The 23,227-nt window shown below is 40.4% G+C and overlaps 1 protein-coding gene across 1 annotated transcript in view; it reads right to left on the bottom strand.

Annotated features, from left to right (window-relative positions):
* Positions 1 to 21,977, bottom strand: part of TMEM2 (transmembrane protein 2) — a 70,966-nt gene extending 48,989 nt beyond the window's left edge. Inside the window, exons 1-4 of the mRNA XM_012641588.1 lie at positions 21,915 to 21,977; positions 4,782 to 5,126; positions 1,341 to 1,481; positions 183 to 744 (exon numbers count right to left, since the gene is read on the bottom strand). Of these exons, the coding sequence (XP_012497042.1) occupies positions 183 to 744; positions 1,341 to 1,481; positions 4,782 to 5,112 (1,034 nt within the window). The 5' untranslated portion in view covers positions 5,113 to 5,126; positions 21,915 to 21,977. The remainder of the gene's footprint in view (positions 1 to 182; positions 745 to 1,340; positions 1,482 to 4,781; positions 5,127 to 21,914) is intronic.
* Between the last annotated feature and the right edge of the window lie 1,250 nt (positions 21,978 to 23,227).

Genomic DNA, 23,227 nt, shown 5'->3' with positions numbered 1-23,227 from the left:
TATCCCATGTTCTGTCCCCTAGTCCCACGTTTCAGAGCTGCCTTTGCTCCAAACGGTGGCAGCCATTCTGACACCTGAGTTCAGGCTGTGGTGTGTTGTGGTTCCTTTCCCCACCCTCACTCTGCTCTCATCCAGACAGACTCGAACACGGAACCAGGAAGAAAAGAACAAAGTTTGCCTACCTGTAGCCCAGTCCTTGGATCAGTTTACTTCCCAATCGGTCCTGAATCATCTCGATCGTTCCCTGTAAGAGGCTTTTGGCTGCTGAATCTCCGACAGCTATGGCAACAATCCGACCTGGGTCCTGCAATCTCAGAAATTCCTGAAGCCGCCGACTCTCATTGTGGTATTCGTGGGTATCAAACCTGTCACTTTCCAAAATTTTGGCCGTGTCTTGGTCAATGACCCTCACATTGAGGCCCCGGGAAAAGTTCTTTTCAAAGGTGTAGGACCCAAAGGGCAAGCCTGAGGAATGCAGGGTCCTCGCCAGCAACGTCCACGATGTCGTCCGTGCCCCGTGTAACTCCAGTGTCCCGCCAGCTTCCACACCAATAAACTTTTTGCCAAATGTTGGCATACTTTCACCTTCATCTGACTTGCCATACAAGGCAATTGTCGCTTTGGATTTATAGCGGCATTTTTCTGCTCCAATATGAAGCGCCCCACCATCCTGGATAAGGATGTAACGAGTCCTTAAAGTAATATTTCTGGATCCATCTTTATCGTCCCCAAATACAAGCAGTCCTGCAGGGAACAACAGTACTGTAAGCCAACATCTAAAATATCTTTCTGATATACAAAGAAATAGATTCCACCTTAAGGGGGGAAAAATACACTTCCGCAATTAAATTGGAAATAAGAATTTACTATGAGTTTGCTTAGAAAATTAAACTGGTTTTCAAAACATAGTAAAGGGAAAAATGAAGTGTTTGTATAGACCATGAGTATGAATTTAATACGTTCACTTTAGAGGTAAACCATTTCTAGAAAAATAACAAAGAGTCTACAAATCTGAATCTCACTTCTATATATACAACTCAACTTACCTCTCTCTTTACTCTCCATCACTTGTAATGAAGATTTAGCTCCAAGAGATCACTTTTCTGGAACTACGTCCTTGTCTATAAATCAAGGGTCTTGATTTGAGTGATGTCTAAGATCCTTACAGCTCTTGAGTTCTATGGTTCTACCTTAGGAACTTTTTACAACTCCATGGCTAGAGTGACACCACATCCTAAAGGCTATTCCATGTAAGAATAGTTTTCTACCTGAGAAACATTAAATCTATTCCACATTATAGAGCAACTTTGCAGTTCCCATAGGTAGAGACCATTACCTACCTCCATCCTGAATGATTATAGAATTTAGTGTGACATCTGAGGTCAGACGGAACATATCTCCCTCCTTGATAATAACTTGTTTTGCAGAATCTTGGCCTGGATCCCAGTTCCTGAGACGTGGATTTTGATCTGGGCAATTCTCTATAAAAAAGAAACATACAACATGGGTATCCCATCCAACCCAACAAAATGCAAGAATACCATTAGCCAAATCCAAGCATCATTTAATGCAGATCTGTAAGAAATGTGCCAACATATTTTGATTTCCTGCCATTAAGATAGAAATCCCACTTCTTCTCACCAAGCAGAGAACGTCATATCCTTTAATTTTTCAACTCATTAAAAAATAAAGTGTCACCACAAAATAAGTTGCTAGCATCTACTTCAGGTGAAACTTCACAAGGTAAAAATGGAGTTCACCTGAATCAACTACTCTGGAAATAAACCAATAGTAAGAGAAAAAAACTTTAAATTGTCCTGGGACTAACACTAGAAAGCTGTTTTAGGAAAGAAAATATGTTCACAACATACTAGTAAATCAAAAATGGAAACTGACAAATAATATGTCTACTTGGTCTTCATAAATTCCTTCCTATGCACAGTGAATCACAAAGTAGGTGACAATAGCACCTCTTTCCAGGGCAGAGGCTGAGAAATATTACTGTCTTCAGCCATGTACACCTTTTGATGAAACTGCAAGAAGCAAGTGACCAAAGACATGACTTCTCATTTTCAGAGATGAGGAAATTATAGGTTAGAGAAGCCAAAGATCACTTAGCAAACCGAGTGATATGGAAGTTCCCCCTTTCAGAAATGAGTTTTTTTTTTTGTTTGTTTGTTTTTGAGACAGAGTCTCAGTGTGTTGCCCTGGCTAGAGTGCTGTGGCGTCAGCCTAGCTCACAGCAACCTCAAACTCCTGGGCTCAAGCGATCCTCCTGCCTCAGCCTCCCGAGTAGCTGGGACTACAGGCATGCGCCACCATGCCCAGCTAATTTTTTTTTCTATGTATTTTTAGTTGTCTGATTAATTTCTTTCTATTTTTAGTAGAGACGGGGTCTCGCTCTTGCTCAGGCTAGTTTCGAACTCCTGAGCTCAAACAATCCACCCACCTCGGCCTCCCAGAGAGCTAGGATTACAGGCGTGAGCCACCGCACCCGGCCTCAGAAATGAGTTTTGATTTTATTTTTTTACCTTTACTAGAATTAGAACTTGCCTCTTGAATAGGTGATAATGAAAACATAAAAGTATTTTGCATAAAAGTATTTAATGCATGAAACTTTCAGTATCTGCCATAATTTGGAAGAAGAGGGGAAAAATAAAAATCACACCTTCAATTTTGATCAACTAAGACTAAGTCTTTGTTGGGCATCAATTTGTTCACTCTATACCAGATACCATAATATTTAAAAAGCATGGAAGGAATTCACATTTCTTAAGAGTTTATAATTGAGCTTGGGAGGAAAAGCTACCATGTACGTAACAATAAAATGCTGAACAATGTGGTAGTAATTCAGGAACAAACAACCTCAGGCAAAGGAGGAATAGGCTGGAATAACTGAGGCAGCTTCATGGAATAGGTGACACTAGACCTGGACCCCAAATTATGGAGAATATTTATATAAGAGGAGCATGAGGGGGAGAAAACACTAGCAACGAGAGTATCCAATGCTATCCAAGTCCATTTGGTTGCTTAGTTAGAAAAGCAAGGTATCTGTCACCTACAGTTAAGCAAAGGTAGGAATAGACAAGATATGCTTGTGAACTACATGAAGAAATTCTTTTTGTTAAGGTGGACGGTACATAATATGAGAAAAAGTAGAGACTGGGTACAGAACAAAGAGATCATTTTATGTAGAAAAAAATTCTGATTCGTCATTTTGAACTTGCATAATACTAATGCAAACATCTTCCTGTTTCTAAGCTTATTATATTGCCCCAGGCATATGCTTTCTCTTTGAGGTGACAGTAACAACAGTTAAAATTAGTCTGGCTGGTTAAGTCCTTGGCAATTATTTCATGGAATTAAATTTTCTCACAGCAGTTTCATAATCATTGGTATTTAATTCTTCTGATAAATTAATGACCATCACCATTATACTAAAAACAATCTTTAAACTTTCCTTGCCATCAAAGAAATAAGAAATCTCTTGGATTGGTTCTGACTTAATACTGAGGATTTCTTGAACTTTTTTTCCACCTCCCTCTTCCCATAAAACATCTAGCTGGAATTCTCCATAGTGTTATTACAAAGATTGTACCCAGCTACAGAGAAGGAAATCCAATCTTTTGAGATCTGGAGCCTACTTCAATAGTTATATAATTCCTCTTAATTGTTTATAATTATTCCCCAGGACAGCATGCTTCATTAGAACCTTCACCAAAAATTCCAGTCTGTTTGCTACCAGTAAAATATACTTAATGAGAAAATGTGTGGTCTGTACAAAGCACTGAAAAACAGCTCAGCCAGCCACAACTTCCTAGTTACCCACTTGTAGAGCAGTGAGTGCATTATCAACGTTATGTAATAGCAACAACCACAGTGAGGCTGACCCTGAAATATTTCAGCATACCAGATCTTTCCACTGATGATCTGCACTTATACTGCCAAAATGTAAAACTAAAGAATGTTGATTCAAGGAACCACATCAGCAATTCAATGGAATACAAAAACACCAGTGAAAGCCACAGATCTGCAGCTCTGATTTCCCACTAGTCTAGCATTCCTTTTCTGTAGATTAGTCAGGAAGTATGAATCAGCAGCAATAAACTTGGTTACTCTGCTGGGAAAAGGAAAGAGGATGTCAATACTGCATATAATAGAAATCAATGTTATAAGTTCATAATGTGGTCTATTAGCTCATTCAATAAAGATATTGATATGAACATCTCTCTTACTTCAGTTCTGTTCTCTTAGAAGTATTGAAACTACTTCCCCAGGACCTTAAAATCTATAAAATCCCTAAAGCACCCATAAAAACTAAACAAAATAATATTTGTAAGTCTTATAAATGGTAATATGCTTCTTAACTATTACATTCATCTAAGGAGGCATCTAAATGTCATTTCAGAGAGAAATGAAGATTTCTTTTTAATATCTATATATATCTCATTCTAAAACTTGAAAGTTTTTTTAAACATGTATTTAGCAACCAGGATTTCAAACAAATCATCAAATCCTTTTGCCTATCATAGGCATTTCCAAAAGAGATGCTCCAAAAACTGTTTAAGCACAAAGTGACAAAATGGATAGAAAAAGCAATCATTTAATTTTTTGATTTCCAGTGCAGTCCTTGAACAACTGCTCTCATTCATAAGTTACACATCATATTACCTGTGCATTAGTTAGCTAGAGCCAACTTAACATAATGAAAGTTTTTAAAAAATTATTCTATTTCCTCTTCTTCTAGAATATGTTCTATGTGTGCACACAGACACACTTACCATCTGGAGCATATTTTGAAGATATTCCTAAAATGACTGCAAGTGCAATAAAAAATGAGAAACTAGTAATAGCAAAGCAAATGAAAGTATTTTTGTGTCTCTTCTGCTTTCGGCCTTCTCTCTGGGTTTGCTGTTCTTCAGGTGAGAAGGCAAAGGTTGCCCGGGCGTCTTGTTGGATGGAGGTAAATTTGGCTGAAGCTTGGCTCTTTGGAGGAGGAGGGGGACGCAGTGGGACAACCTTCCCTGGAACATAACCAGATGAGCGATGGCTGTTTCCATTCTGAGGTTGGAGGAAAGCAGGGGAGTGTCCCCTGGAATCAGTGGCATACATGATACGCTGTCACTCTGAAAAGAAAAAAAATTAAGGTTCAGAACATGTGAATTGTAAATGGCTTTTTTAAGTACTTTTTAATGCAGTAAATCTATAACATAAAACTTACCATTTTAACTCTTGTAAGGATACAGTTCAGTGGCATTAAATATTTTCACAAAATTGTGCGACCATCACCACTACCAACTTCCAGAACTTTTTCACCATCCCAAACAGAAACTCTATAACCATTAAGTAATTCCCCATTTCCCCCAGCCCCTGGTAACCACCAGAATGACTTTTTGAAAATATCAAGTCAACTTACATCCCTGATACAATGAACTAAGTCAACAATCACTCTCATTAATTGTGTTCGAATGCCACTGCTTCTCAACCCTGGCTACAAATTACAATCACCTACTAACACAAATGCCCAGTGCTGCACCCCAAAACAATTAATTTAGGATTGCTGCACCTGGGATCCAACTAACTGTATCTTTCAAATGCTTCCCAAGAGATTCTAATGAGCATCTAGGTTGCGAGCCACTGTTCTATACCAACTGTTCTCAATTCTCAGTGTGTGTAAGAATCACCAGGGAAGCATATCAAAAATGTAGATTCCCAGGCTCTTTGCCCCTGTAATTCTGGCTCAGTTGACGCAAGGAGGACCCTGAAGTTTACATTTTTAAAAAATATATATTGATGACCCTGAAGCAGGTGATCACACTTTGAATATCATTATCCTAAGCTCTTCAAATGGAAGTTACAAGTCTATGTGTCTGTCATATGTGAGGACCACAAGCTAGCCCTAAAAAGTTCCAACAGATAGGTATTCATGTTTGGGTGTTTAATTCCCCCCACTAGATTCATCTTGTGGTCAAGCAATTAAGTAATTCTATCTGTGTTATCACTTAACTATAGACTCTGAATTCCTTTAGTGAGAAAGTCTTACATCTATTTTACCTCTTTAAATCCTCGAATTTTGTTTAAAAAACAGTAGACATTCAAATATTATGATAAAAAAATTAGCTAACACACTTAGTGTCAGGCACTGTTCTAACCACCTTAACGTGTATTAACTCATTTAACATATTTAATAAAACAAATCTATGAGTAAGTGCCATTACCCCAATTTTAAACATGAGAAAAACTAGAAAGGTTAATTAACTTCCCCAAAGGTTACACAGTTAATACGGAGGAGAACCAGGACTTAAACCCAGGTATTTTGACTCTAAAATTCAGGCTTTTAACATACATCACTGTGTCTTCTCAAACAATTGAGAGGCAACAACTTCAAAGGGTATAACTAGAACTGTGCTGAGTCTGAAAGGGCATATTAATCTTCTCAGGAATTCTTCATGCAGAAGTTTGCTAGAATATACATGATTCTTTTTTATCTAAAGAAGTGGACACATAAGAAAGGGAAGTCCTTTTTCAATTTTTATGTTCTTTATAGCGAGCACTTACAAGTTTTTGAGTGAAAGAATAAGTTTTGAATGAAACTTCGTTAATTTGCCAAGAGAAAGGAAGGAAAGAAGGAAAAAAGGAAAGAAGGAGGAAGGACGGGAGAAGGAAACTAGCTATACCACATAATGTTCTTATTGCAATGACTGTGGATAAATAAGATGTGCTCAATGGCTTCAGAAACATGGTGTTTAACCTCTTCCATTACATCCCTTCCTTAACAACTAGAGCATCTCAGGGTCACCTGACTTCGTTCAATACCCTTACAATTAATCCCCTTCATCTTCTGCCAGACCATTCGATCCTAGTCACAAGGGTACGTCTAAATTGTTCTAAACTATCAGCAAACCCATTGAACACAAAATGGTCATTAGAGAAGCCACAAATAAGCATTCCCAGGACCCAAACGACCCGGAAATTAATGGGAACAGAAAGGAAATCTAATCAGGAATTGATGCTGATTTTACACGGAGCAAAGAAAGCTCTCAGAGTCAGTGTGTCTGTCAAAACCACTTGGTTTGTGGGGTTTGATTTCTAAACAAAAGTAATTATTTAGATGAAGCTTAAGCTTCATAACAAAGGAAAAACAACACCATTCAAGGTGCTATTGAGGGGATTGCTGCATGTGCCTAGCAGCAGACCAAAATAATGGTGACATCCCGCTGGAACAAATGAAAGAGTACAACAAAGACCCTTTTATGATCCTGTATTAACAAAGAAAGGCCTAAAGTAGATATTCTGGAGTGCTGGCTCACCAGGGTGGGTGGGGAATCAGACTCTGATCTGCTCTGAAAGGGAGTGGGAATCTTTTGTTTCTGAGGCTGCAATCATCTGATACTTTATTGTTTCAGGGTGAGAAAGGTTGTTATTACTTAACAGGCTGATGCAGAGGGGGGTGTTGGTGGGAGATAATGGGTCTCCAGATGTACCAACAATACAACAAAAGCCGCTAGAGGCTAAATGAAGTCACCAGCCCACTGGGAATAATTTGTGTCTTCACAGTCACAAAATGGTATCCTCACATGAAAATGCAGATGGCAGCCACCACAAACTAAACTGGTCAATAAATCAAAAATAATCACAGTTGTGTTTTTTTCTATAACCATCTTGCAAAACATATATATGTATGTGTGTGTGTGTGTGTACACATTGAGTACATTAGCTCTATTTTATTGGAAAACATGTAAATGCATAAGCAACAAATATCATTCTTTTCCTAAGTAATGCATTGTTGCAACCATCTTAGAATAAAATAACACAAAAAATCATTGTTTAAGCAGATTTCCCCCTCAATTTACTAAGATTTTTAAAAATATAAGACACAAATACATTGTTTTAGGATTTCATTTTACTTTATACGTAATATTATATATCAATTACTTAAAAATATATTGATTGCTAGTTATAGATCTAAACTACTCATGGGGGAAAAACGTCATCGCAATCACTCAGTTAAGCATTTGTGAGATCTTGCTGTCATAAGAGGACTGTGGTAGGAACTCTGGGGGAAGGGGAGATAGGAAATATAAACAAAAGATTTAGTGTCCCCAAGAAATGCAATTCCTAAATTCAACTTTAAATCACTTGTGTGGAAGGCAGAGAGAAATTGGCCAAGGAAATACTGTTAAAATGGTGGTCAGGTTCCCAGGCTATCTCAATAACGGCTGTTTAATCCATAAGGTTGTTAGAACTTGTAGCATTTGTTTGAGTTTGGAGTCCTGAGAACAAAGGAGGGACCTACCAGAGGAAAGACAATCAAAGAGTTGAGTTTCCTCTGGCTTTCAAAGCTTCAAGGCAAGCATTAGGTAACATTTTGATAATTTTACTACACACCACTATTTCACTTTAATATACTGTTTGTATTACCTGTCATTTTGTAAGGGTTGTATTTCTGGCAAAAAGCACATCCTATTTAGAAGGTGTACAGCAGTGTTTTATGATACATTTTAAGGACTACTACAGCCTGTGATAGCCCCTAAAATAAAACAGGTAATCCAAAATGGGGGATATTCTAAGCCATTACTCCACAAAGTTTTTAAAACATAATTTCTGGTATTGAGATGTTCCTAGAGAGAATTATTTTGTATTTATTTACTGGATGATAAAAAGTGGTAGCCCAAAAGGCTTGGTTATAAACCAAGCAAGTAAGCAAGCAATTAAAAATCTGCGCAGGCAATTTAGGCAGATATTTAAAGTAGATAATTTTAAAAATTATTGAGACTATGAAAACATCGTATCGACTCAAAAGATATAAATACAAATTCTGGGAAAAAAAACATTCAGAAAGTACCTAGTGTATTTGTCTAGTTCTCAGTTGCCCCCACAAAAAGATACCTTAAAAACTCATTGTTATTTTAAATAAAATTCTTTTCTTGGAAAAAAAGAGTATATTACCTCAAACAGTAGCTCAAGGCTGGAGGGACTTATACAGTTGGTAAGAGCATTCAAGTAATTTATTTGGTAATAAATTATAGTAGGCAATAAATTATAGTAAGTAATCATAGAAAGCAATTATTTTGAAATCTCAATAACATTAAAGGAAATCATGATTTTTTTCTTACCTACAAAAAGAGATGATTTTAAGAAAACTGAGCTATTCTCATTTAAAGTTTCAAACACTGTCCTATGTCATCAGTGAAGCCTTCTCAAGATTCTATTAAGTTCCCATTCTGTTTTTCCCTGTACTTTGTTTAAAACTCTTATAGGATCATCTTGCTTTTTGCTTTATGTTTCATTTAGTTATGTACTTGTCCATCTCTAGCGGTAGACTATAAGCCTCTCAAGACCAAAGGTGACATCTTACTCATCCTGGTGTTCTCAGAAAATCTTATAAACAGTAGGTACTCAGTGATTGTTGAGCTTAGATCACAAATTCCTGCAGAGGAATTCAGCATAAATGCCAGGTCACATATATAGCTATTTGGAAGAAAACAAACAGATGGTTAAAAAAAATTAATTCCACTTTCATTCAGAGAGCTGTTTGATTTTACGTAAGCATACTTTCAAAGAATCTGTTGAACTACAGATTCCTTTCTCCCTCTCTCTCCTCTCACACACACACACACACACACACACACACACACACACACACACTAACACATACAGAGATTGGGATTTCCCATTTACTTTATCCTTGAGGCTGTGGGAAATTTGACTAATATCAGCTTCTCCGATTTGGGAGAAATAGGAAACATTAACTACTTAAGCAAAAAAAAAAAAAAAAATCAATGTATTAATTTTTACAAAATGCAATCCTAGTATGAAATTGAATGAATGACTAAAAGGTATTATTAACAACTGCAGATAGGCATTCTAAAGATAAAAAGCAGCACACTACCTAGAAAAACTCAACCTTTCACAATATTTTGTAATAGTTTTAACCACACACTATGAAATGCTGTAGGCATATAGGAAAAAAGGAAAATGTTCCACTCCACTTTATATTATTATGCTGAAAGCCAATAAATGCTGCAATCAAAGAGAAAGTCTTCTCAATACAGAGACATGGGAAACTAGTAAGAGCTCTTTAAAAGGGCTGGTTTTAATGTTCTTTCTACTGCTGAGATGCCAATATTCAAGACAAAGTCACTACTACACAATGCTTATCACTTACAGGGTGGTTCAGGACACCTGTACCCTAGGCAATATCTTTAGTCTCCAAAATCATCCAGCCCTTGCAATTCAGTGCAGGGGGGATCCCACAGCTAAGTGTCAAGACATGCATATTAGCCCCATCATATTGAACACCTAATGAAAATGTAATACTTCTGACTCATTTCACACATTACTGCCATGTGAGTTGTATTTAACTCATGCTAGTGTTGAGCCCAGGGCTTCATGAAGCATAACGTAACACACGTCTCTTCACCTTGGGAGCCGCGTGGTGCGCAGGCAACTCACGCTGCCATGTTGTAGCATACATGCTTCAGCAGTCATCAACCTTTTTGGCACCAGGGACCATTTCATGGAAGACAATTTTTCCACGGCTGGGGCAGTCCCCTAACAGGTCACTGGGGGTTGGCAGTATTACAGCGATGGGTGGCTCCCTGGGCAAAACCCTGCAGTTGGTTCACGAAAATTTTACTTGTTGATGTTCTTGGTACAATTAATATTGATAATTTAATTCTAAAAATGTGGATTAAATGAATAAAAGTAAATAAATTGTTTTTCTACTTATGTTTATCTTTAAATTACACTTACGCCTGACAAGTCAAGAAAAACACTTTACCCTTATGAACTATGTTTCAATTTTTCACATTACTTTTTACATTACGAATTTTCAACTTTCGTATTACTTTTTTATTGAAAAAAAACATAGAGGACAATAAAAAACAAATTTTTCCTTGAATGAGAAAGGCTCATTTTGTTTACAAAGTTTTTATTCTATTTTTATAATAAAACACCGTGGCCCAAGGAAAAAAAATTTTTTTCCAGTGTGGCAGTCAATGTGTTAAACTCTTTCAAATACTACCTATACTTTTTATGACAACTTATTTTTGAATGGAAAATTCAGGCTTGTAGGAACAGCCAAGAAGCTGGCATGATCTAATCAAGTTTGTTCTTTTTTTGATTGAGGATATAATTTCTGAAACAATATCCAATCTAAGACTCAATTCCACAAATTATAATCTTTGCTTTCCAAGAGGTTCAGTACAACTGGCCAAAATTTGGCTAAGAAAATTTTTCCTTCTGTTAAGATCTTGGAAGAGTTTATAATATATTGACTGGTATGCCCAAAAAGTAAAAACATGCAACAAAAAGTAAAACATGTCAAGAAAGAGAGGTGTGCAAGAATTATCATGAAAACAAATCATAGATTTTATATAATTATTAGTACTTCTGACCTAACAAAATCTTTAACCAGCTCCCAACTGCCTTGAATTTTCAATTTATGGTTCTATATTCCCAACATCTTACTTTTAAAAGAAAGAACAAATAACAAAGGTGATTTTCAGATTTTTGTCTTGTTTTGTTTGAGGAGGGTGGAGTGTTTCATTCAGTTTTGTTTTAGAGTCAGGTTATGCCTGTTGAGAAACAGTGAGCTCAATACCTTGATCATATAAAACTGTTCATTAAGAAATAAACTTAGCAAAGTTGACTTTTTGGCTCTCTAATTTCCCAAATTGTCGAGTAAACATTTAAATGTGATCAATATTCTCATGAAGATTGTGTACTTAAATACATATTATAAAGATTTTCAAAAACAAAGGTTGAAACAAAGTTTCAGTGAGGAGAAATCTTTTTATATACAGTTCAGAGGAATATAATGTATTCTATATTCTATTACCAGAGCACAGGATAAAGTACATTTTTCTAAAACAACCACTGCAAGGAATTCAGTATGAATGCTAGGTCTATACATATCTCTATTTAGGAGAAACTAGACAGATAGTTTAAAAAATTAAGTCCACTTCCATTCAGAGATCTGCTTGATTGTGTTACCGGCATACTCCCAAAGAACTGAACACAGTGAACCCTCTAAGCAGGACAGCACCTTCCCACTGTTGTACAAGGCACATTCTCCACTAATTACTTTCTACTTGTCATAGCCCTTTTGTCTTTTTCCTTTAACTCTCAAAATCAGTATGAGTCACAATCACCTGCAATTGTCTGGCAGGTTCCCAAGAAATAAGACACTCTGCATAGTTAGTTTACTTACACTGATCCTTGTTTCCTTTTATTAGGCTGATAGCACTCAAGCCAATGTTCAGAAGTAGGAGGGGAATGCACCAATTCTTAATTACAAACCTTCCCCTAGAAGTGAAAGGATAAGGGACTGAGAAACTTTATTATATTTCCCTAACTGCTTTCTCCACTTGATCAATCTAGACACATATGATGAATGATAGTCCCAAAAGTTAAGCTACTATTGTAATAAACATCTGTATACACCAGACTTCTAGCTTGATACCATGTATTATTCAGATCATCTCCTTCCTCAAAAGGAAAAACTCCCCCTCCAAAATATACTAACACTATTAAAATACAATACAGATAAATTATAAGGACAATTTCAAACATATAGCTCTAAAACGACTAAATTTACTAAAAACAAAAAAATTGCCACTAAGCGTTTGAACTAGAATAAGTATTATTTAAAGTTGAAAGACATTTGTTTTTCCTGCTTAGAAATTTACTTTTCTGTTAAGTTATATAGTTTTTGCTAGAAAACTACTAAAATACTATTGTCAGGATAATAGAAAATCCCTTGAAAACAAAAATTAACTAAAAATAGTAAGAGTTTGCTTACTCTAAAAACAGCAAAACAATAAATGCTTATGGTCTGTATTTAAGGAATTTAGCAAATTAGCTGCAATTTCACTAAAGTGGATATCTCTTTGGCAAATTATAGTGGAATCTCCTACTAAAATATGGATCCCTCAAAACAAAGAGCTTTCATTTATAATGTCTAACACCAAATACTTTTGTATTGACAATCAAGTGAACACTTTGCAATTTTAAAGTTAAATAAGTGACTTTTAAGAAACATTTTTAATTCATTCTTATATTTCTGTCATATATGCAAGTTTACGGAGGCAAATGTCTGATTTTTCTGACACCAAATATACTAATTAATCATGTATTTTTCCAATAATGTTAAGCATGTCCAAGAGAAGCAATGCTTGACTCTAAAGCCAATGTGGCTGATACGACCAAAAGGCAAAAACACATTATTATGGCCAACAAAAGAGAAGCATAAAAGGAAAAAATACAGATCTACTATAGACCAAGGCAGGAGAAAGGGTAACAATGAAGAATGTTTAACATCTCTTGACCAATCAAAAATAAAAGTAAAAAAAACAAGCCAAGTACACAGGTCTCTGGGTGGAAGTAAAGAACTAAGAAACTGCAGGAAGATTGTTCTTCAACCTGGAAAATCAGAGAAAAGGGAAGAGAGTCATTTTACCTACCGGTCCTTCTCTGCTCTTCACTTTTGTTCCTTTTTTTCTATTGTTATTTCTCAGATTTCTTTCTCTCCTTAATTCTTTCTGTTGAAAAGCTGTTCTCTTTTCTCCCCTCCCTCCCAGTGTTCCTGAGACCCTCTCCCTTTGCCCTTGTTCTCAGCTGGCTGGGAAGACACAAGAGAGGCTTCCAACCTGCTGGCAGTGATGGATGGCTGTGCAAAGGCACACAATGGCCCGTGCAGGCATGTCACCAGCCTTGCAGCCGACCTTCCAAAGAAAGAACCAAGCCGAAGTCTGACCTGAGGGAGGCTGATTTAATTAAGGTTACAGCAAAGGGTGGAACTGCCTGTGAGCTGCATTCTCTGCAAAGGGACAGCAACAAAACTTTAAAATACTTGTCAAGAAGAAAGAGCCAAGAAACGTATGTTGGTAGAATGTTCAAAGGCTGGGGGAAAAAAGAAAAGGAAACACAGACGTGTTTGATAAACAAGCATAGACACACCAGAAGTTCATGATCCAGTCATATACCAACATCGAAATGCAATGACAATAGGAAACATATAATGAGTATGTTTTGACATGCCTTTCATGTCAAAACTAAGAAATATTCTAGATGAATAATGAGATACCCAGACTGAAATGATCCAGGGCTACTCCATCCAGCATCAAAGTAAAGTTTCTATCAATGGTAGGGCCTGCACCAGAACCCAAGTGCACTATTTCTTTTAACGTAGCCTATTTTTAATATAACTTTAACCATTGAGAACAAAGCCTTGCCAAACAGGGAACAATTTTAGTTTTGAGTATCTCTTATGAGACAAGGACTCTGCTAGACAATGAAGACCTAGCAGTGCAAAAAATAAACACGGTTCTCATCTTTGAGAAGCTCAAAGCCCAGCATTTGGTGGGTGGGAGGGGTAGGGAAATGGCACAAGTAAACAAACTGCATGTTGGGGCAAAGAAACTGGGCTGGTGGGTCTGAAGAGGGGATGGCTTGAATTTATTAGATCCCTATGAATGGAAGAGAGTTTAAATTTTCTAAAAGCCCTACCAAATTTACTTACCCAAATGTGCCCCAAGAGACCACTACTGATAACTTCCTTACTTTGTGTGTATAAACTAAAATCTACCACTGAACTCTGCCACTAACGGGACACACACTGTCCAACAATAACCAGTATAGGGGTGCAGGTGGGTTACGACACACTGAAGAAGTTTTTCCACTCTGGGAGGCCGAGGCGGGAGGATTGCTTGGGCTCAGGAGTTTGAGACCAGCCTCAGCAAGAGCAAGACTCAGTCTCTACTATAAATAGAAAGAAATTAGCCAAACAACTAAAAATAGAAAAAATTAGCCAGGCACAGTGGCGCATGCCTGTAGTCCCAGCTACTCGGGAGGCTGAGGCAGGAGGATCGCTTGAGCCCAGGAGTTTGAGGTTGCTGTGAGCTAGGCTGGCGCCATGGCACTCTAGCCTAGGCAAGAGAGTGAGACTCTGTCTCAAAAAAAAAGAAGTTTTTCATGTTCTTTGGAAGGCTAGTAGGCAAAATGTCACCTGCAGGTGTGAGTTCAAACGCCAAAATACAAAACAGTCATAGTCCCTCTCCTGCAATGGAATGTGAAACCTAAGCCAAATATTCAACAAACATGGATTCTAGGGAGTCAAAAAGCAGGACCTCCAATGAACAAGCAATTACTCAACATTAGCATGGTGGTTGGACTTTGCATAGCCAAATAGGGATAGTAGTCCCAGCTATTTGGGAGGCTGAGGCAGGAGGATCACTTGAGGCCAAGAGTTCCAGGCAAGGCCTGAGAATAACCAATGCACTCCAGCCTTGGCAACATAGTGAAACTGTCTCTAAAAAATACACACATACACATACATACATACACACACACACGGCTAGCAGCACCAGGACAAGGACTGTGTGACAAGCTCAAGTGCCACAAGTGCAAACAGGAAGAAATGCTTGAAGGTTAAAGCCAAGCCCCGACAACATCATAACCAGACTGCTAGGAAGTTATCTGTTAGCTGACCCCGCATGGGAAAGCGTAGCCATATGCTAAGGGCAGGCAGTGCCTAAATCACCACAGGCACTTGGTAAAGCAGCAATTGTCATTAGCCAAAAGATGTCATTATGCTGAAAAGACTATTCTTCTCTCCTTTGGCCTTTTGAGCTGTCCCTTCACACACATGGTATTTTCCATCACATTGCCAACTTCTTAGCATTAGTAGCACTTTATGTTTGGACAAGCCATAGGGTGGCTGGGGAATGGCTATCAGTAAGTACCTCCTGAGCAATTAAAGCCATGTCTTTTTCATTAATGAAGTATAGTATTTTTTAAAGCCTCATATAAAGTTAATTTTATAGTGGTGGCACTGGTGGTATTAAAAAACAATGAGTTTTTTTAACCACAATCTTTTTAAAACCCAATAATTCATTTTTCTCATTCCTTCTGGAACAGGAATCAGGCATTTGTCCTTGTGTTAAACTAAATCTTTCCAATCCCTAAAATGTTAATTAATTTTCCAACTTCACTGTATGTGAAAAAACTATTCATTCTTCAGGGAAGTGAGTCACCATATTAGCAGAAACCATTATGACAATGGAGGGCTTGCAGTCTCCAAAGTGCATGCCAATAATTAGGTAAGAACCCCTACATCGATAGCAATTCCACTGTGGAGACTTAGTAATCACACCTGGCCAGGACATCAAGTTTGTGGTGGATATTCTATGTTTTAAGATACTTACGTTAAACTCAGAGTCAATGAGGTCAATTGTTTTCTCTATGGACAGTCTTCAGTTTCAACTCTTTCAGGCAACAATGTACCAATCCTACTTTTTTCCAGTGGTAAAGCCATTTTTTTAATATATTAAAGCTAAGAAGGCCACAATCTCTCATAGGCAATCTTTTCATAATATAAAATTATTATCAAATACTGCTGAACTTTTACTTATTTCTCAAAATATGATGGACCCCCAATACAACAAATGTAAAAGGTTTTTATCACTAATCACCATATAACAAAAATAAATGTCTGGTTACAAATCAGGTTATAAGGTTAATCTAATAATAACAATTTCAAAGCAGATTTGCCTCATAGATCAAAGGACTGATTTGCTGGGAGACAGTGACTCTGTGTTTTAAGACATACTCAGCTTCTGAGTCTGTTTCCCTTTTTTAAAAAGATATTTTAATAAAGACCCTATGCTTCATTTATCTTTTATTGCTTGCAGCAACCAGCACGGTGCCTTGCACATCCTAGGAATGCAATAAAATATTTGCTGAACATAGTTCCTGACAACCGACATTAAAAGCTTCCCAAAGCAAGTACTGAGAAAACAAAAGAACATGCATATTTCTCATATGTTTTTATCCTATGATTCGCAACACAAATCTATTCACAACATAAATCTGAATAGTGTTTCCAGGAACTTGCCTCTTTTAAAAAATGCACACTTCTACAGAACTTGAAATTTGCATCCTGGTTATAGAAAATGCAAGTAAAGCTAACAATATTTTTACACTTAGTTCCTTATTAGACAGAAATTTATTACAAGTAACATCACCCCACTCTCATGTGTAAGCACTAGGAAATGAAAAAGAAGATACAGTGTCTGCCTCAAACTTAAGTACAATGAGTTTTAAAGCCCAGATGCAAATTACTTGACCATTAAAATAATGAGATTGTTAACAAAGCCAAATAGGAATAAATAAGAATATATTGGAGAGAAAAAAAGCACTGACTGGAGATAGGGACAAAAGAGTTCTTCTCTCTGCTTGGTCATTAATTTACTATACCACCTTACCTGATTATTTAGCCTCTCTGGGCCCCAACTTCCTTGTTTTACTATTATTTTTAAAGTCCCTTCAAACTGCATGCTAAGATTCAACATCTGTAGCACTATCTAGAAAACTGATTTACATTCAGATCCCCTCCCCGCCAAAAGAGGCACATTTAACTTGATACTTTTAAATATCTGAGTTTGGATTTCTATCAAAGGCAATTTATTAAAATGTCACATGAGCTTAAGTCCACTTCAAGTGGAGAACTAAAGGGTTTTGCTTACGGATTCAAGTTTCACCTAGACAGCAGCTGCTGCTATTGAGAATAGATTTTCTTTAACAATCTAGTTGAAAATTACACCTCTTTACAAATGCTGAAAACTAGTAAGGGTGATTTTCATGGTCTCAAGAATGCAGATGCATAGCTTTTCTTTTTTTCCTTTTCCATATTCATCATGTTGGGAGAAAGGAATGTAGAAGGGCCAGTTTGGCTTGGGAGGCAGAGTATAGATGCTACAGTACAAACCCAGACAAGCCCCTCTCAATTGATGTACTGTACTAGACAGCCCATTCTTCTAATTAATGCTCACGACTCAACTGAAAAGAAAAGATTTCTTGTGGCTGGGATGGGAAGAAGCCTGGACAAGTGAGGAATACCATCTGACAAAGGCTAGCCTAATGTCTAAAGACTCATTCTCAAGATGGGATTCAGATCATTCTGGAAAAAGCCAATAAAATGAAAATCTGTGGCTGAAACCAGTTTGATTAAGCTATGATTTGTATCTATTTATAACTTTTTAAAAAACACACATTTTGAAAGTACCTTTTGATAGAGACACTATTTACTTGTATAGTACATTATATACATAGCAAATTTAATCCTCAAAACATTCCAGAAAGCATTTTAAACTCATTTTACAGATGAAGAAACAATGTGAGAGGGATTAGGGATTTGTCCAAAAGCAAATGTTTAGTAATTGTCAGAGCTTTGTCTTAAACCCAAGTCTGACTTCAAGTCTTCTTCCAGTCTTTGTATTTTAAAATGGTACCTCTGACCAGTTTTCAGTCCCTACTATTTTGTCTGATTTAATAAATTTTATTTCTCACAAAATTGTCCCCCCCCATCTGTTCCTCCTTTGGCTTCTTAAAGCATTCTATGCATAATTCCCCCAAATACTTACACACTTACTGGATTTTCTAATTGTCAATTTCCTGTTTCCCCGTTAAATTCATTTCTTCAATAGCAGAAACTGTGTCTCACTCTTTATAGATGAAAACCACCACACAAGTATCTTCACTCCCTGTGGTCTCCCCAGCTGCACTCACTAACTCCATCCAACTCCCTCTTCCTACCAACAGGAACCCTCCACAAAGCAGGGTGTTCCAGGGGGTCTAGAACACAGTAAGTGATTAATAAGTGTTGGCTGAATGGATAGTGGGTGGGTGGATGATACAATACTCAAGTATTTTACAGCACTTTACAATGCACACATTTACATATTTCCTTCCATGCAAGTCTAAAACTGTGAATTTGACAGTGATTATTAAGTTTTCTCTTTCTGAAATGTGGTTTATCTTTCTCAATTTCAGAAACTTGCCCAGAGGCATGTAGCTAGTTAGTACCCTCCCTTTCAACCTCAGACAAAAAGGGCTCTTTCTGTCTTCACTTCATTTTCTAGGTTGCTGTTTGAGTACAAACTAGATTAGGTCTATTAGGACATGACTGAGCTGTTGTCCCATTCTGATTTTCTGCTGTGAATCTGACACTTCTGAAAATTCACAGATGGTAGGCTAGATCAAGTAGGGAGATTACTCAATTAACCATGACACAGAATATCCAGACAAGCACCATGTAAGAATCAGATTCTACTTCCCTGTCTGCTCAAGGGCCAGTCCTAGGCTTACTCATTCACAAGATGACAAAGTACAACAGGTGATGACTCAGAATTCACTTCTGACCTAAGTTTTCTGATCCTTTAAGGACACAATCATCAGATAAAAACAGCATCAGGTGGACTGAACTTATTAAAGCCAGTCAACAGGCCTCCAGCTCCACTCACCCACACTGAGCCTCTAGTGCAGGTACACAGAAAGCTGGGGGGAGTCATTTCAATGTAAAGAACAAAGCACCCTAAAGGGCTACCCACTATTTACTAAGCAAAGGACATGCCTGTTGCACATTTTTCTGCTTTGCTCAGAAATGCAAACTGAGATAATCCCAGTACGTTGGGAGGCTAAGGCAGGAGGATAGCTTGAGGCCAGAAGTTCAAGACCAGTCTGGGCAACAGACCCCTGTCTCTACAAAACATAAAAATGAAAATAAATTTTTTCAAAGAAATGCAAATTAAAAAAAACCCTCTGATTAGGTAACCAAAGTTATACAACCAGAGTATGATACCCAGACCAATTCTGAAAAGAGCAAGCTTCCTTCTGGAGTCAAATAAACATTAATAGCTCCAATTCTAGAGAACCTAAGACTATTTTAAGTGTGTTTGTCTTTAACACAGAGGCATTTCCAAAAGATGAGGCTGGCTGCCCTGTCAGGCCTCCTTCAGCTCAGGTGAAGCCTCTCCCTCTCTCCCTCTTTGTCTAAATTGTCACTTTTTACTGGGAAGAGCTCACAGGAGGACATCTGCACACCCTTGATATGTGTAACTGCGCATCATGTTGTCACACTGGAACAAGGGGAATGGAGTGGCTCATGTGGGTAATGAAAGTTCTTAAAATTATTAGGCACTCTATCCTTAACCCCAGCTGCTGATGAAAGGAGACATATATCAAAGTCTGTTTTCCTAACCTTATGAGGAGAATTTAAGTGAGCTGTTTCCGCTCCAGGGAGAGGTCTGGCGACACACATCAACCCTCAGCAACAAGCATCCAGGGAAGTCAGGACCTTGGTTTTATTGCTAAGGGTGTAGGAACTAGAATTAACTGCAGCATTTTGGGTCTTCACAGAGTGGGCCCCCCTCCTCTGCCAGGACCTCCGAACTCTGCAGAGAAAAACTGGGAGTGGGGTCCAGTACTAAGGTTATTCCCCAGCTTTAAAGAAAGCTGCACGTGATTTTAAAGCCTCGCCTCACCTTAACTAACAGAAAGAGGGGTGGGGGGCGGAAGGCTCACCAACTCGCACTGAGAGTAGGCAGACAAAGATCACCCCAAATGCGTAAGCGCGCGCTGAAGCCGAGGCAGCAATGCACATTCCATCAACCTTTCACTGTAGCCGGCTTCCTGTGGGGTTTATTCCCCCACCGCAGCCCTCTCCAGAAAGTTTAAGGCTGTTCACTTCGTCTTTGAAAGGTCCATTGTTCCCTTCCCGGTAAACGTAAAGAAAAGAGAGAGGGAGAGAAAGAAATCAAGACGCGGTTCCCAAGGACCCTTTCTTACGGAGAGGACTGACTCCGGAAGAGTCTGGTTACTCCTAATCCAGAAGAGACCGGGAAAGGAGGCGCACCGGGGAAGGGCGGGAGGTCGTTTTCCACTTCAGCAGAAATGCCCAGCGCTGGAGCGGGCCAGGCCGTCGGGAGCGGGGAAGGTGTGGGGGACCCGGGTCCGAGCCCTCGCTGTGGCCCCCGGGACAGCAAAGGAGGTGGGACGGGGGGCGAGTGACTCCGTCGCTTCTTACCTTCCCCTCCCCCGCTTCGCGTCAGTCAACTCAGGTGCCTACACTGCGGTCCAAAGAGACGGAGCGGGGCTCCTGGTGTCCTCGGGTCCAGATCTCCTCTCCATGGCCAGGGAGGCCCTGGAGCCCGCCGCCGCTGCTGCCGCTGCTTGCTCGCAACTGGCAGCCGCAGCCTCTGCCTGGAGGTGAAATACTCTCCTCCGGGGAGTGACGCGCACTTCCCTCCGCCTCTGCCTCCTCCTCCGGCCGCGAGCCTCCGGGGCAGGGACCTCGGCTCGCTTTCTCCCGGAGCAGCCGCTCTCCTTTCTCCGCTTCTTCCCCCCCGGGAGGAAGAGGAGGAGAATCGCGGCCCCGGCGGCGCGGGCCCAAGCGTCCCCGCGACAATAGGGGAGGAGGCGGGGGCGCAGGGCAGAGCTGGGTCCCAGGAGTCGCGCTTGTCCCTGGTCGGCGGGCGCCGCGGCTCGATAGGGTCGCGCTCAGCCTCCGCCGGCCAGACAAGCGGCCCGGCTCTGCTGGGCCGAGGACTGCGGATTGGGTGGGCGGGCGGACGACAGCGAGGGAGGAGGAGAGAGAGGAGGAGCCCGGGGCCAGAGGAGGCGGCGGCCTGGCCCGGCTCCTCCCGCCGCCCCTGCTTTCCGCGAGCTGTGGACGCGGAGGCTCAGCGCCACTCGCGGCAAGGGCGCAGGGAAGGCGCCCGAGCTCACGGCCGGCGGGGCAGGGTCCCCAGCCAGTGCCCCGAGCTGCGGCTGCAGGCTCCTACCCGTGCCGGGCGCGCACCTGGCCTGGCAGAACCCGAGCCCCGGCTGCCATCGCCCCCAGCCAAGCCTGGTACCGAGCCTCTGTCACGCCCTGGCTGAACGTGACACTACGCCCCCAACGTGCCCCAGCTGAGCGTGACCCCGGTGCCCCTGTCACTCCGCGACTGAGCGTGACCCTGCGCCCCCAACACGCCACGACTGAGCGAGACTCTGAGCTCCATCGTCCCCGAAGGAACTTCCACACTCCCGCAAATTTTCTGAGCGTCTGGTCACCGCACCACGGCCGCCCCCACCTGGCCAGCCACGGGCACTGGGTTCTCAGCTCTGCGAAGAACCAGCCTGCTCGCGGACTCAGGACAGCTCCTCTGGTAGCCCGGAGCAGCCCGGCGCCCCGCTCCCAGGCCAGAATAAGTACACCTACGTCTCCCCACGCCCCCTACCCGCGCCACTCTGGAGTGGCTGCCGCTGGCCGGGGTGGCGCTGAAAGCCACTCCCCGGCCCACCCCAATGCCGAAGTGCCTCTCTGTGGACGCACAGCACTGCGGCTGGAGGAGCCGGGCCGCCGCCGCCCCTCCCCCTCGCTGGAGCTGCGCTCGCAGAGGAAAAGCCCCGGCTCCGCTAAGGGCGCGGCCCGGGCTCGATCCGTCAGACCCACGAGGTCTCGAGCTAGAGACGGCTGCAGGACTGCCAAACGCGGGTCTTCGTCATCTTCTGTTGAATCCGGAATTGGAAGTTTTCCTGCTAGGGAACTCTCAGTAAATACTCTACAGGTAGGATTGTTAGTTTTCAGGGTTGCCCTTTTTCCTTGCCCCGCCACCTTCTTAATAAAGTCGTGTAACCATGACACGCTCAGCAGTCGGGAAAGAGAATCCCCTATTTCGAGTGTTTTCTTTCAAGACTTTGTAGAAGGAATGAGTGTTTCCAAACACTTATCATTCTGACTGATGATAACAATCCCCTGCGGCACTTTGAAAATATTGGCGTCCCAGACAGCGCCCAATCTAGAGGTGAATCAGAGGTGTCTGGAATATGTAAGTTTGGAAAACTGTGCTAGAAGGCAGCCTCAAATTAATTAAAGCCTTGGAAAGATGCCTCCAAAACAGCAGCATGATTGAGTACTGAGATCTTACAGAAACCTTACCCAGCTGCCTTTGGGAGCACTGTCGCTTACAGGAGAGGGAGGGAGGAGAGGTTTTTAAAACAAGGCTGTTGGTTTTGCATGACAAACTGGAAGGGTCAAAGGCTATTTTTAGTGGTCCAAAGGTGAAATGTTTAGGACCATGCCTTATGAAGACAGGACCGAAACTGTGTCACCCCGTGGTAGGCTGATATCAGATTCTAATCCCTGGAACCTGTAAATGTTTCCTTATATAAAAACAGGGTCTTTGCAGATGAGGTTAAATTTAAGGGTCTTGAGGTGGGGAAGTTACTCTGGGTTATGGGGTGGACCCTAAATGCAATGACATGTACCCTTATTAAGAGGGAGGCGGAGGGAGATTTAACACTCAGAGTTGAGGAGAAGACAATGTGACCATACAGGCAGAGATTGGAGTGAGGCTGCCACAAGTGGAGGAATGCCAACCGCCACCAACCACTGGAAACTGGA

The sequence above is a fragment of the Propithecus coquereli genome, unplaced genomic scaffold, assembly GCF_000956105.1.
Source record: "Propithecus coquereli isolate 6110/MARCELLA unplaced genomic scaffold, Pcoq_1.0 Scaffold166, whole genome shotgun sequence".
NCBI lineage: Eukaryota > Metazoa > Chordata > Mammalia > Primates > Indriidae > Propithecus > Propithecus coquereli.
Note: the sequence above shows the minus strand (reverse complement) of the source record. Positions and strands in the feature narration are given on the sequence as shown.